Consider the following 14,365-nt stretch of genomic DNA (forward strand, 5'->3'; position numbering starts at 1 on the left):
TCCAAAAAAACACAGCATACCAGCTACTAGGAAGAAAATTAACTCTATCCCAGCCAAAACCAGGACAGCAACCTAATGTTAGAATATTAAATTAAAAAAAAATGGACAGGAGATTATTATGAAGCAAAGAATGTTGTGTGCTGCTGTAGGATTAGAGAAGTCATTCTGGCAATAGAGGATATTGCATTTATATAATGGGAAAAACATAAACCTGTCACTTAATAATTTAGGTCTTTCCAAGAACTTTCCAACCACTGAAGCTGATGATAAGTATACAGTGATACAATCTGACAGATACCAAAGTAAAAATGTGAGAATTAGTGTTTGCAAGAAGTAAATAAATATTGCAAGATTTGTCAATTTTAATAAGGAATATATAGATTCCGGTGTTACTTGTAGATGCTATTTGGATTATTACTTTACTGTTAATATCTAAGAGTATTTTAAAAATACATTCATGAGTTATTTAAGTACACATAATCTGTAATGACCCAGATGCCCATATAACTTAAATGTATAATACTATAATATGTATGATAACCATAACCTGACACTCTGTTCAAGTCCAGAAAGAACATACCATAATCCTGGTTATTTCACTGCTTTTACTATATTCTAATGTCTTGATAATTACTTACAAGCCATATATTTCAATGCTACATGTTACTAAGTCATTGTGCATTTAGTCTATAGCATAGTTTTGTGCTTCTAGCAAAGGCAACTTCCCAAGCAGAGATGGCCACGACCACCCTTTTGATGTTCACTTCAGATCGTGTTGTAATGCTCAATTTGTGCCTGGTTCCTGTTGCAGATGATTACTGGTACATGACTTATGATTCATTTAGGAATAGAAGCTGAGTCAAACACCAATAAATGCCAGTCATTTACCTCTAAACGAGTCAATTTTCTTTAAGTAAACCCTGAGGAAGTTGTACAGGAGCAGGCTGAAACTTGGCACACACAGCTTGAATGCTGAACAAGTTGTTTGGGGAAATTACATGGGAAAGCCAATTTAAAGTCACTGAAGTGTCATAAGTATTGGGAGAATTCAGATGAATTCGCTGTGCTGAATGATGGGATCTCATTCAAGTACAAAAGTCTGCCCACAGAATGTGTATAGGATCTTAAGTACTGCTTATAAATAATTACATGTATTTTATTTCTCTCATTTCAGTGACTATTTCAACAAGTACCTTCTTTGATGGCTTACTGGTAACTGGGCTCTACACCTCTACCAGTGTTCAGGCTTCCCAGAGCGTTGGTGGTTCCAGTGCTTTTGGATTTGGTGAGTCCAGTGTAATTTACATTCTGCAACCCAGGGTAATGAATACTTCGTTACAGAGAGGACATCAATAACAACATAATTACTGAAACAGGTTAATTTAGGCTGAGTAATCAACAATACATGGAAGTCAGCGGAAGTCAATGAGACAAGGCAGTGGTGGCTTTTAGACAGCTTTTATTTCTTTCTCCACTTTTTTTAATCTTTGGTCAGCCTGGTACTGGTATTCCGAATTATATGAATTTTAAGAGAGAAAAGCCTCAACAGCTAAACTGGTTAAAATAGCCATTTCTAAATGGTGTGATATTCAGTATAAACTAAAGCATTTAGCCCAAGCGTCTAACTGTTCTTGGGCTGAAAAATTGATTCCTTTGAGCTTATGTCAACCTACTTTTTCCTTTCACTTATCAATAGCATCTTCCTTAAAACCAGAATGGTGGTTAAGGTATTTTATATAACCAATTATTTTCCACGTATGAAAAAAACCAGAATGGTGGTTAAGGTATTTTATATAACCAATTATTTTCCACATATGAAAAACAGAATTGTAGTAAAAGGGGTAGGACAGGTTTTGCAGAATTATTATATATTTCAAGTTCTGCTGTTGCATTCAGTGGTAGCAGCCAGGCCAGCTGTGCTAAGGACAAGTGCTTTTGAAAAATCTCTTCTAAATTTGTGCAAGTAATTTACAGCTATACCTTCTGCAGTTTGTTATTTGGTAACATTTTTTATATCCTTGCAAATAACTGAATTGTGGTCCTCCAACTGGAGGAACTTGGTGACCCCTAACAAGCAATCTGGGGTGAAAGTGCAAAACCAGATACCAGTCGTATGGGACACCAACTGCACTGCACTTGCAGTAGCATGTTTAAATGTTCATTTGTGCGTTAGGGTTAAACTTCAGTACTCTCTTCATAATAATCTTTCATAGTAATTATCTCCGTTATAATACATGTGAAACAGAAGTGGCCTGGGCCTGTGGATGTCATACAGCAGACATACATTGGCTGGTAAATGAAATAATGCAACATAAATAGCACATTATTTAAAACTGTATCGAGGAATAATTTGAGAAAGGCTTTGCCTCTGTGAATAGCACCACCAATCGACCTCAAACCTTTTGCTCGGTCTTTCAAAGAGAAGAGCATGGCTGCCTCAGATATTTCATGTCTTACGTAAAATGCACCGAAAGATCCACTTTTCTGGAAGAAGTAGTACTGCCGTTTCTCTTTTCTCACTGTACTCTTTACAGGATGAACAGGATCTGATGGAGTAAGCGAGAAGGAAAGCACTTATCAATGTGAAATTTTAGGATGGTCAAGTTATGGCAAGATATTATCTTGCCATAAAATAGGTGTTTGTATCATGTCGCTGGGGACATCATGGCCCTGTACGGCAAACTCACTGGGCGAGGTATACCAACCATTTTAATCATATCTAAATATTTAAGAATGGAAATTAAGCAAAATTTTAAGAACCTAAATAGCTTTGTGCATTTACAAAGTACGTCTGCATTTTTTCCTAAATTTGTATCTCCATCTGTAGAATGGGGCTGCTATAGTGGGTGTCTCACTGAGACAGATGTTAAAGTAACATGTGATGTGTGACAGGAAAAAAGACATGGCCTTTCTTACCTTGCCAAAGGTCATTTTCTAGCTCTTGATGTGATACTTTGACCATTCAGTTGCTGATAAGATAACCAAGAACTAAAGTGGTGACACGTGCATTCTGTGGACCAAAAGAAGAGCCAGGCCTACAGGCTGGGAAAATACAGCAGCCAAAGAGGTGCAAAAGCAGTCACGCGTGGTTGGAGTTACCTCATATTGCTCGACAATGCAAATTCTCAAACATCATGCCCGGGGGGGGTCTGCTGCTCCGTCTCGAGCATGTCTCCATCCATGTCAGAGAAAAACTGCTGCCATCTATGACCTTTCTTTTGAACTTTCTGCAGGCAAACTGTGGGGTCAGTTGTGTTATGGTTGTTAGTTATGCAACATTTTAAATAAAAATCTCATTTTGCTGTTTTTCTTTGCTAGCTCCTAAGCTTGCATATATATTGGAAAAAAAATAATCTGAATGTTTCAAAAGAGCTGATGCTCTTGTGCAGTGTCTTTGCAGTCACAGTAAAAAGTAAACAGTGAAGGAAAAATGGCAATGGCTTTTAAACTTATTTTTATATGAATGTTCAATCAATGATGTACTGACGGCTCCCAGGACTGAGAACTACATAAACATTTCCGTTCTTTACTCTGCAGTGAGAGATGAGAAGGCTGGCCTCTTCCAAAAAGCATTTAGCATGCAAATTATTTGCTTTTTGAAACAATTTGGTAGTTTTAAAAATTAACAGTATTTTAAAAATCTACCATCTGCAGTAGAAAAAGAGGGTAGTGTCCACAGTATTTAGTGTATTGTTTAATAAAATAGTAGATGAGAATGGCATTGTTTTGTTTTCTGAAGAAAACATAAAGTGCTTTCTCCAGAACCCCTGTGTCCATCTGTTGTGTCATCATTTCCAGTTAGCAAAGAAGCTGCTCCTCCTTTCCAGCAAGTGATGGTGATGTTCAGGTTAGATTTAGCTTGCTGGAAATGATTTTTTTAAAAATGTCAGCCTATGTCAGGTTCAGAGACCTCAGTTCAAAGATTTATGTGGTTTATCATAGATTAGACAGAGGGGGCTGAAGCTGGGCCTTTAAAACCTGAAGATAGCAATATTCTGAAATTGGGTTGATAATGGTTGCTTACGGAGCAGGGAAGAATATTTTTTTTCTCCCTTGCAATATTACCATTGAAATGCTCTTGTCTGCATCACACAGGAGGTCACGCTAGATTATCATAATCTTCCAGTCTGCCCCGACAATATGAAGTCTTCCCAACATACACATATCTGTCTTTTGTGCCATAAGTTACTGTATTGTGGCTACAATTATCTTTTAATTACCCAGTTTAGGAAGTCACTTCATGGAGACACAATCATTGTCAGTTATCACAGCTAGTTAACCGTGTCAGGAAGCTTTGAAGAAAAAAGATAAAATACGTTAGTGCTAACAGAGTTAATTCTAAGGGTTGTTTTCTTTCTCACTATATACCGTGTAGCCAAAGAAATAGTTCCTGGTTTCCTCTGTGGGATTATACTGACATGAAACTTCCTGAAATTTTTATTTGGGAAACCTTCTAACAACTCTTTTAGGGAGAAATGAGTGAGCTTTTGGGGATAAAACCTAATAGTCATCATAAATATTCATCTTTTGTCCCAAGCTGAACTATTGTCTGGGTTCAGATAAAGGTAAAACTAAAACTGTGAAGCTAAAATTAGAACTGGAGTAAAACATAAATGTGTACTTGAAACGTCACTAAGCAAGCTGTGAGGATGCTTTAGCAAAGAAATAATCCTTAAATTGAGCTTTTAAGAATAGCGTTTCTTTCTTCCTTAGATCCCTAAGTTGCATCCCCCCAGTACCATTTCCACTCTCCTTTCCTGATCAGATCCCGAACAGATCACCTAGGATTCATTTCCATGTCCTTCAGCGTTGCCTGCTGAAAGCTGAAGAGCAATCCCGCTCTTCATCTCCCCCTTTCTCAAGCCACACTGATACCCCTCAGTGTCATTCACACCCCATGTCTCTGGAGATGCACTTTGGACTCCCATGGGATCCCTCCATCCCCATGTGTCCTTTCCTTCTTCTGCTTTTGACTCTGAGGGTCCTTGTTGGCATTTGACCTCTTTTTGATAGCTTGGGGCATCTGTTGGCCTTCCTCTGGGGTTTATCAGCCCACCAAGACTACCCTCACATACAGCCAGGATGTACATATGGTCATTTAGGGGCTCTCACTGCTTCACTTCTTCAGAATATGTAAGAGGAAAGTGGGAGACAGGAGTACTAAAAAAACATGTTAGAAAGCTACAAATGCAGTGGTGGGTTTGATGGGAATGATGGCTTGCAAATGAGATCAAGGTTAAATGGGTTTGGTGGGTGGTAGGGGTACTGGTCTGTAACTTGGGATAAGTAGGAAAATGCAGCTCAGCTCCTCCAAAGCCATGTGCACTGGAAAGCAAGGAACGCAGTATCATTTCTGCAATTAAGGGAGAAGATTACAGCGTAATCCCTCAGCAGCGATAAGGAGTGCTGTGTGCTGAGGACCTGAATCTGTCTCATTACACGGGATTGTCCCGGCTGACAGGCTGGTTGAGCAGACAGATGTGCTGGGCTGTGCACATCAAAGCTTGCCTTTGACCTGCCAGTCACACTGCGTCTCTGCACATTCGGACTCTTCCCAAAGCTTTCCGGCTCCCCAGTAGATTTTCACATCATGCACACATGACAAATTGTTTAAAATTTAAGTTTGGTGTAATTAGTTTCTTACAAACTACAGTGGAAAATGTAAGCCTTTACAGTTAAGCCCCCAAAAAACTAATTTTATGCAAAATCATAATTACCACACTGATATTTACCTTTTAAAAAATGCAGAATAACCAAGTAATTTCATGATAATATTTATATATGCATTAACATTTCAAACTAAATTGAAAAGGTTCTTTTGAAAGTCTATAGGCTCTATTATGGTAGAGACAGTGGATTCAAAGCTCTCATTACACTGGAAAGTGTTGCCACAGGCCTAATTGGCTAACAGAAAATTTTTGGTTTATTTTCTGTGTAGGTTTATACAACTTGTAATTTACTATCTTTTAAAACAGATGTCTCCTTTCTACTGCAAGGTCATAAACTGCTGGTGAATTTTAGGTTTTGTTTAATTCTGTGGGCTACTTTATAAGAGACTATGAGAGTGATGTTACCTGGAAACATTTTAGTGCCTGAACAGGGGAATTGCATCTGCTAAAAAGCAAAAAATAGAATGTGAAATATCGTCTTTCCTCTTTTGCAATTCTTTGTTTCTATACTGTGAAGGTGATCACACCTACTGTAAGTAATACATTGAGTCTCTGGGATTTAAAAAAAAAATTGAATAGTTACTAATATTCCTTAAAATATGGTGAATAATAAATTTCCTAGAGGAAATCCTGGGAAGAGCAGTCACCAGAAATAATTTACTTGGCATTGCATTTTAACTTATATTTTTTTCTTTTTAAATTATTCTATTGCCTTTTGACAGGATTAAGGCAGCCTTCACATAATCCTCTGCTTGGTATTTTGGTTACATACCTGTTTGCATAGCAGACCAAAACCAAAAACCCCTTTCAATTTATAAATGAAGGATCATTTTGATCCAGCTCCGGATGAGTTGGGAATTGGGGAAAAGGATAGAAGTTGTTCCCTGGTCCCGTATTCCCCTTTGGCTCACAGGTCACAAGCAGTCTTAGGGCAAAGTGACTGTAGGTGGGTGTCATTGGTGATGCTGCTTGTTTCATCCCCAGAGGAAGAAGGGCAAAGGGGGTGCCTGGGTGGCTGAAGGGCACCCACAGTGTCATCTCCAAGGGGGTACTGCTAACAATGCTCTGGTCGTGCTCTCCAGCTCTGCCGGTGCATCGGTCTGGACCAAGCGTTGGAGGCACCTGAGGCTCCCGCTGCTCCTGGATGGGGCATGCAGTTTTGAGCCTTCAGAGCCTTGGTTTTGGCATCAGTTTATGCTCAAACACTGATGGTTCCAGGGTAATGTTTTGCTTTCAGATTTTGACAGATAAAGGAAAATATCCCCCACTAACACTGTGAGATGGAAAAAGGCCAACTGTTGGATTTTTCTTGTTAGGTGAGCCTATAAAATTGATCCCTTCTGCTCAGTCTTTGCCTCTCCGTACTTGTTCACAGCTTTAAAAAGTAAGGAATAATCGGTAAATGCCAGCTCTTAAAAAAAATTTTCAGCTGTGTACATGCTACCGCTCTTGAAGTGCAGTTTTAGAACTTACTGAAATTGCTGTAGATCTCTGGTTTACTTTGTGACAAGCCAAATGGGCTCCAGGACCTTCCCTTCACACCGGAGATATTTGCCAGAAACCAAACAGATGGTAAACTAGGAAGAAATGACCCTCGGCATTCTCATTAGAACAGTTGGGGAAATGTTAATAGGCCCCCATTTGCCTTGTGCTGTATCTAATACCCTTTGAACTGCCACTTTTTTTTTTTTGTTGTTACAAGTCAGCTACTGCCATGTATATTTTAATAGGGATTATCAAATACGATTTGCCCAGAAGATGTACCAGCCCTCCACTGCTAATTAGCAAAGTTTAAATAATCACTGAGTTCTGGAATAATTGGAAAGAAACACTGTTTTTCCTGCCAATGCATAATTACCAATTAACAGGAAGATAAAATATCTGTATAGCAGTCATATCTTGGAGAATTTGTTAACAGTCAATTAAATAGTGAGTTGGTGCCAAACTGACATTGGTCAAGAAAGTTTACATTTGACTTTAGTTTTAAGATACTCCCCCCTGCAAATGGTATGTAACAAAACCATAATGATGATAAAGCTTTCAAAGTTTGTGTGTCACAATGTTTAATTACTACTTAAATGTCTTTTTGGCCAAAAGTTGACCATTTCTACAAGTGGTTGACTATCATATGTGCCTTATGGAAAGGGTTTCAGCTTTATTAACACAACATCTTTTCATTATTATGGCATGGGCAGTAATTACCCATGCTTACCAAACAAGGAACTGTGTCCCCAAGTATTTTACCTGCTGAGGGGGAAAATTCCCCGCATGTAACTGGGTAAGGCAGACAGCAATGCCCCAAGGTTGGAGGAACAAGCTAGTCAGGGAGGGAGCCTACACAGAAAATACTTAAACTGGCCTATTTTGCGTCTAGTTTGACCCAGCCCCATCACCCGAACATTTTCACCCATTTCTGCAAGTACTCTTGTACTTGTCAGGTTTACCCTAACCCCTGCCACGGCAGTGGCAGCTCTTGGACATTAAAATCCAATTTTGCATAATCTGCTGAGAAGCCCTGTGTTACTCCACAATTTAACATTCATAAAAGTGAGTGATCGTGTCTGCTCCATAATTTATTTCAAATGTCTTTGGAGCATTATGAAGATGACAGTAAAATAACTCAAGCTTCTAACCTTTTGAATATACCTGTAACTCCTGCTAGTATCAGTGTGGTCAAGGTTGAAAAGAAAAATGAACCTCTGTAGAAGTGTGGCACATGTAACATTGCTCGTATTTGTTAGCTTTGAATAGTGGGTGCAGGTGGGTGTTCAATGCTATAGGCAACACTTAATGCTTTGCAGATGAGATGAGAGGTGGTCACTGCATTGGAGACACAGGGGAACATTTTCCAGTGTGGCAGTGCTCATAAAGGGGCCCCTGGAGTTTTTAAACAAGAAAATGCCTTTAGAGACAGTTTTACATAGCCAAAACCAAAGTGCTAATTGATGTGTTGGGGCCAATTTTGGTCCAATTTAGCAACTACATTTATTCAGTAGTGATGTTCTTTCAGGTCTTATATACATCTGTTTTTCTCCCCTGGGCGGCCAGAAAATGGTATGGGGAAAAGTTAGAGCATTACTGAATTTTAATGTGATTTTTTAATTGCATTTTAACTTTTAATAAAATGCATGTAGTAAAAACTTGATGTAAAACTTTGAAGTGATCAGATCAGGTTTTTTGCTACCTCATACCTCTGAGTGGATTCTGATCCCAATAAGGTATGGATTTCATTAAAAATTCAGGTTTTTCTACCTCATACCTCTGAGTGGATTCTGATCCCAATAAGGTATGGATTTCATTAAAAATATATTAAGAGATTAAAATATTCATCGTGACAGGCTGGTGATTTTTATCTGTAGTAATACTTATTGAAAGCAGTAAGTAACGCTTTTTGAAGTGTGCAAATTGTAGGTCATTTTAATAATGGAAAATAACCTTTATATAAATATCTACACAATCCCATATATATACACATATGTATTTGTTCTTCTCTCTCCTTTTTTTCATCCTATGTCAAATACCATGTTCAATTGGTGCACTTTGAATGCTGTTAACCAGCATATTCCAAATTTCTATTTTTTGTAAAAAACGTGTACTGTGGGGCTTGTGGCATTATCTCCATTTTATTAACAGTAAATTGAAAACAATGATTAAGACCAAAAGTATCCCACAAGTTTGGTATCCACTTCAAGACGGCTGTGAGCTGACTTTCAGAGATGCTGAGCACTGCATAGCAATTTGTATGTTGAAAAGCTCCTGTTAATGCTGGTGTGGGCTGAGCGTGCTCAGCCCTTCCACATATCAGCCCTTACGTGTCAAACTTGGGACCTAGAAAATGATACAGATCTCAATGGTGACCATGTGGAAAAATTTGGTGCAAGTGAACAGTTTTTAGAGCTTCTGGGCATGGGACAAGGGCAGAACCCAGCTGCCCTGTTCACCTCTTGGTAGTCTGGGCTTCCCGAGGCACCGCATTGACCTGACTCTTTCCTGGGGCTCCTCCATCCTTGCACTGAGGCACAGCTCCATGCAGAGTACAGTACCTAACTAGTTCATTACGGACCCTGCACTGTTTTCCCAACACTTAAATCACACCTAAACCCCAGTGTAAGTACACTTCAAGCCTCTGAATCTTGGAGATCGAATCAGCTTGCCTACTCTTAAGAGTAACCCCAGAAATACAAAGTTTCCTGGGCTACTTTATAAGCTTGTAGGTGGACTGGTGTGGGGACCTTGACATCTTCTACCTAAATTCTGCTGTGACCAAGAGACAGGCAAGTAGCCCCAACATAACTGCTAGAACCTGATATACCAGGTTCACTTGAGTTCTCTTATATGGCACACAATTCAGTAAAAAACAGACAAACAAAAGACAGTTGGAAGAGAAGGACATGGCGGGCGACCAGATACATGGAGTTGGTCTGGCCATTTTCTTGCATAATAGATTAGCAATTAAATACTTGTAGAGTCTGAGGCCTTGAACTGCCCACTCTTCTGCCCCAGGAGGCACCGAAGGGTGTAGCCAGGAAGCGAGCTATGTACCTCTGACTGATTCTCCATGGTGCTCTCTGTGTGTGGAGAAATGTGTGGAAGTTTGCTGAGCTGCTTGCTCTTACTGAAATGTTACCTTAAAATCCATCTTCTCTTTTTTTTTTATGGGTAAATCATTCCTGATTGGCATCGATTAGAGAAATGTCAATGTGTGACTCAGTTCTCTTTTATTATTATTTTATTTTCTTATTTGTCTTACTTGTTCACCACTTAGAGCATGATGTCTAAAGCAAGGACTTTCTTCTTTATTATTCTGTACAGACTTGCTGGCACAATAAAACCCAATCTTTAACTGTTCATGACTGTTATTATAATATGGATAATAGCGCATAAAAATCAAGGAAAAATGAATTAAGCCTTTATTGATTGTGGCAATGATAACAAAATACTTTCCCTTCTGAAAGACGTTGTCAGTATGCTTTGAGAGCTACATTCAGCTGGATTGACAGGCTGAAGTTGCATCGTAATTTGTAGTAACAGAGAGGTATCTTTAACAAAGTAGGGAAAAAAGACCCTCATCTAGAAATTTAGGGCCATCTTAAAATGCATTCTGCATGTGTATGCCTCAAGAATATATTAAGCAAATGTTCCCATGGCTGCATGAATTTCACACTGCCAATGTGCCTGCCTGCGTCGCTTCTTGTCCCGAGCCTGTTTCTGTGATGCCTGATTGTCATGTGTTGTGCTGTGACAGTCAGTCGGAGCCCCCTCTCCCCAACTTTCCCGTTGTGCCAGGCCTATTATTTTCCCTGCATTTTGTGTTTATCAGGATGCCATCGCATATTCAAGCTGAAATTACTGGGCTCTTGGACTTCATCAATTAAGATGCATTGAAGCCTCTTGCAAATGTGGAATGATATTGGGAAATGGTTATTATTGTAATTTCGAAGACAAGTTTGTAAACTAATTTCTGGCATATTATGACAAACAAATGTTGTGATCAGACTGCTTCCCCCATATCTGCCAATTTGTTATATTTCAAAGTGGAGTTGATTATATGTGGTGAAAAATCAGGCTCACAGGAAAATGGAGCTCAAGAGCCCTCTGTTAAGATCCTGATCATCACCTGTCCTACCAGTTGATTTCACTGTTTGCTTGTCTGTTATCAGTGTTGTGACTGATAATCACTTGTGTGTTTTCAGAGATGGTTCACAAGAAAAATCTGCTCCAGGTCTTGTAAAATGAATAATCCAATTTTCAAGAATATACCAATGAAAGTGAATTGCTGTTTGTAGGGAACGATTGGTATGGTTGCATCTCTATCAGATGCTAAAATACGTGAACTAGAGAAGAACGCTACCAAGCCCATGCTGCTGTGCGGCACGGTCGGAACAGGGCCGGCTCCCTGCTCTCTTGGTGCACAGAGGGAATGGCAGAGACCCTCCGCGCTGCTCCTGCTCAGCTATCACGGGCAGTGTTGTTGGTGGAGGGAAGGGATTATGCCTTTGCACGGGCACAAGGTCATGCTCAGTTTATGCCGCAGCAAAAAGAGGTTTTTACTGATTACAGTACGTTGCTGAGTTTAGAAAATTTGAGATTAGACTGAGGTGAAAATTGTGAAGTTACTAAAAGGCACTTGTTCATATGCAAGCATCACCTTGCAAGAGCCTGAGTCAGTCCTAAAGTGATTTCAGTCCAGTCATCCTTGCTACAAAATCCTCAGGAAGAAAAAGTGCAGTCCTTCATATGAAGTACTTATTTCTTGGGGCAGGGGTGTTCCTCAGTTCTGCTCAGCTGGATTTTATTACTGAATGAAATCCATTATTCCAGGGTGATCATGTCAATCCAGGCGTGAGTTGGCACATTATTTTACAAAGTTCTTGAAAGAGAAGGAGAAAGAGTGATAATTTTTAATTTCTTTAACAAAAGATATGTGTTCATATTTTATTACTTTATCTACTGCTTGAGTTTAATTATTTTTGGTGACCTACTGGACCTACTGTCATATGAACACTGACTTTTGCTTCTGAAAAGAAAGAAAATATGCCTTTTAGTTCAAGACTATAATTTCAAGTTATTAAAACCCTTAAACCAGGATTTTTTTACATTTATCAAATGAATCAATATACTGTAATTCTTGCCTCATTTCAACCCTTAGGAAGAATAATACTATTATTAAAATCAGTACAGTTTGTAACCAAAGCAATTGTCTTTTCATAAGCCTAAGCTTAAGCTGGTTGAATGCTTGAAGGAAACGAACTTTCAGGAGAAATCCAGGTGATACACAAGTACTATATCCAACCTCATTGCAGGAAAGTAAAGATGCCTTGCAGCTGTGTGAGAACATGGGGTTTTTTTCAGATAACATCAAATTAAACAGCTGAATGTTGAAAGACCTCGTGGTGTTTTGGGAAGATGTGACATTGGTCAAAGTGCCCTAGTTGAGTTCTAGTTTGTTTAAATAAAACTGTTTAAATAATTACTTGATGATGCTATTTTGGCAGCATTACAGGTAGCGATGAAACATTTTACATAGCAGATTATTAATAAAGTCAGTATTTTGCTCCTCTAACACTCTGAGATTTGCTATATGTCTGTTTCTGTATAAACAACTGACACAAATATTTTTTGACACTAAAGTCATACTCCAGTCATATGGCATCACAGTCACCTTGATGTTCTCTGACATGCTGGGAAGATGATGTAATTATTAGAAGGCTGAATCAATAAATCCTGACAGCATTAGCTGTTAAGATGAAGAATATGAGCATTAATGAAGTCTAGATTAAAAAAAATCTTTGAGCTGTTTTATCTTGCAAGTCTTAATTTTTAGAAAGATTGTTTAAATTTTTAATTTTGATTTGAATAGTGAATTTGTTGAGATATTCCATCTGCTTGCTCAGTACATATATACGTTGAGATCATTATTTTCTCCCTGTAAATGAAACTTCACTATTTTTAGATTCCATAATAAAGGTCTTGGTAGAGATTTCTCCTTGTTAACTACCTACTTAAATTTATCACTGAACATGTAATAAGTAATATCACAGGCACCAGTGACCACCCAGTAGTCATAATTCACTCAAACAGGCAGCTTTATGATAACCTCTGCTTAAGGAGGGCAAAGATGTAATGAACTCTTTAAAAAATCTTCAGTCATAATCTGCCAAGAGTTCAACCAAAATAAACTGGGATGTTCTTTAGCTGCAGTTTTCCCTGAGACTATCAAAAAGATGTATGCTAGCTTCTGATTGAAATTTGGCTGAAGATTTAGCATGACCATGGAATTCAGATTTGCTCTGAAGAATTTATCAAATGCGTGTGATAACCTAAAGGACTTTTTGCTTAGCGTGGAACAAATAAATGTTTATTTGTTCTCCGCTGAAATACACTGAGCAGGATATGCATGATTCAAGAACATTTTCTATTCTGCGAAATATTTCTGAGGAATTTAGTTACTGAATTTTTCACATTTTTAAAACCAGGAACAGTTAGGGTTGTCTTCTGTGCTTTACTCCTAGATGGATCTCCTCAGCCTGTTTCTGATGATCCTTTCATTCGGTACTTCATTTTTGCTGTGTATAACACGGGGAACTTGGGTGGCTGGCTGAGGCATTCACACACAGACGTGCCTTCAAGTGCCCCATTTTCCAAGGACTGACACTGAAATGCAAAGTACTTCTGAAGATGTAATTTTCTGACACTAGCTGCTGTTTGTCCAGAGGAATTTTGAAAGACATCTGTCATATTCAGTTATGGCAGGGGGTTGTGGCGAGCAGCTGAACTGGTCCCCCTGGGCTTCCTTCCTGCCCTGGGGAGAGAGACCGGCACTTTGGAGACTTAGGTCGTCTTACCCTGCAGTAGCTGTCTGAACTAGTCAGATGACTTGTCTCAAAAACTACTGATTTCTTCATGCTGATTTTATTAGGAGCCAAGGTGGGTAGCTCAGCTCTGGACCTCAACACAAAAAGTTATGGATCACATTTGCTTCTTTATTTGATGGAACAATGTAAGACTATAAAACGTATAAAGCGTGGGGAATGCAAACACTGCAAGGACAACTCTACACTATTACAATATGGTATCAGTCATATTATTAATTGTTAGACTAGCTGGGGGGGGCAATTTTGTGGGAAAAAGCAAATGTGAAGGGAGCTGTAGTTGCACTTGGTAGGGAGGATAGAAGATGTACAAGATACATACTG

The 14,365-nt window shown here is 38.9% G+C and overlaps 1 protein-coding gene across 1 annotated transcript in view; it reads left to right on the forward strand.

Annotated features, from left to right (window-relative positions):
* RELN (reelin) overlaps positions 1–14,365 on the forward strand; it is a 309,109-nt gene that overhangs the window by 54,283 nt on the left and 240,461 nt on the right. Inside the window, exon 3 of the mRNA XM_009289098.2 lies at positions 1,175–1,285. Within this exon, the coding sequence (XP_009287373.1) occupies positions 1,175–1,285 (111 nt within the window). The remainder of the gene's footprint in view (positions 1–1,174; positions 1,286–14,365) is intronic.

The sequence above is a fragment of the Aptenodytes forsteri genome, unplaced genomic scaffold, assembly GCF_000699145.1.
Source record: "Aptenodytes forsteri isolate BGI_AS27 unplaced genomic scaffold, ASM69914v1 Scaffold137, whole genome shotgun sequence".
In the NCBI taxonomy this organism is placed as follows: Eukaryota; Metazoa; Chordata; class Aves; order Sphenisciformes; family Spheniscidae; genus Aptenodytes; species Aptenodytes forsteri.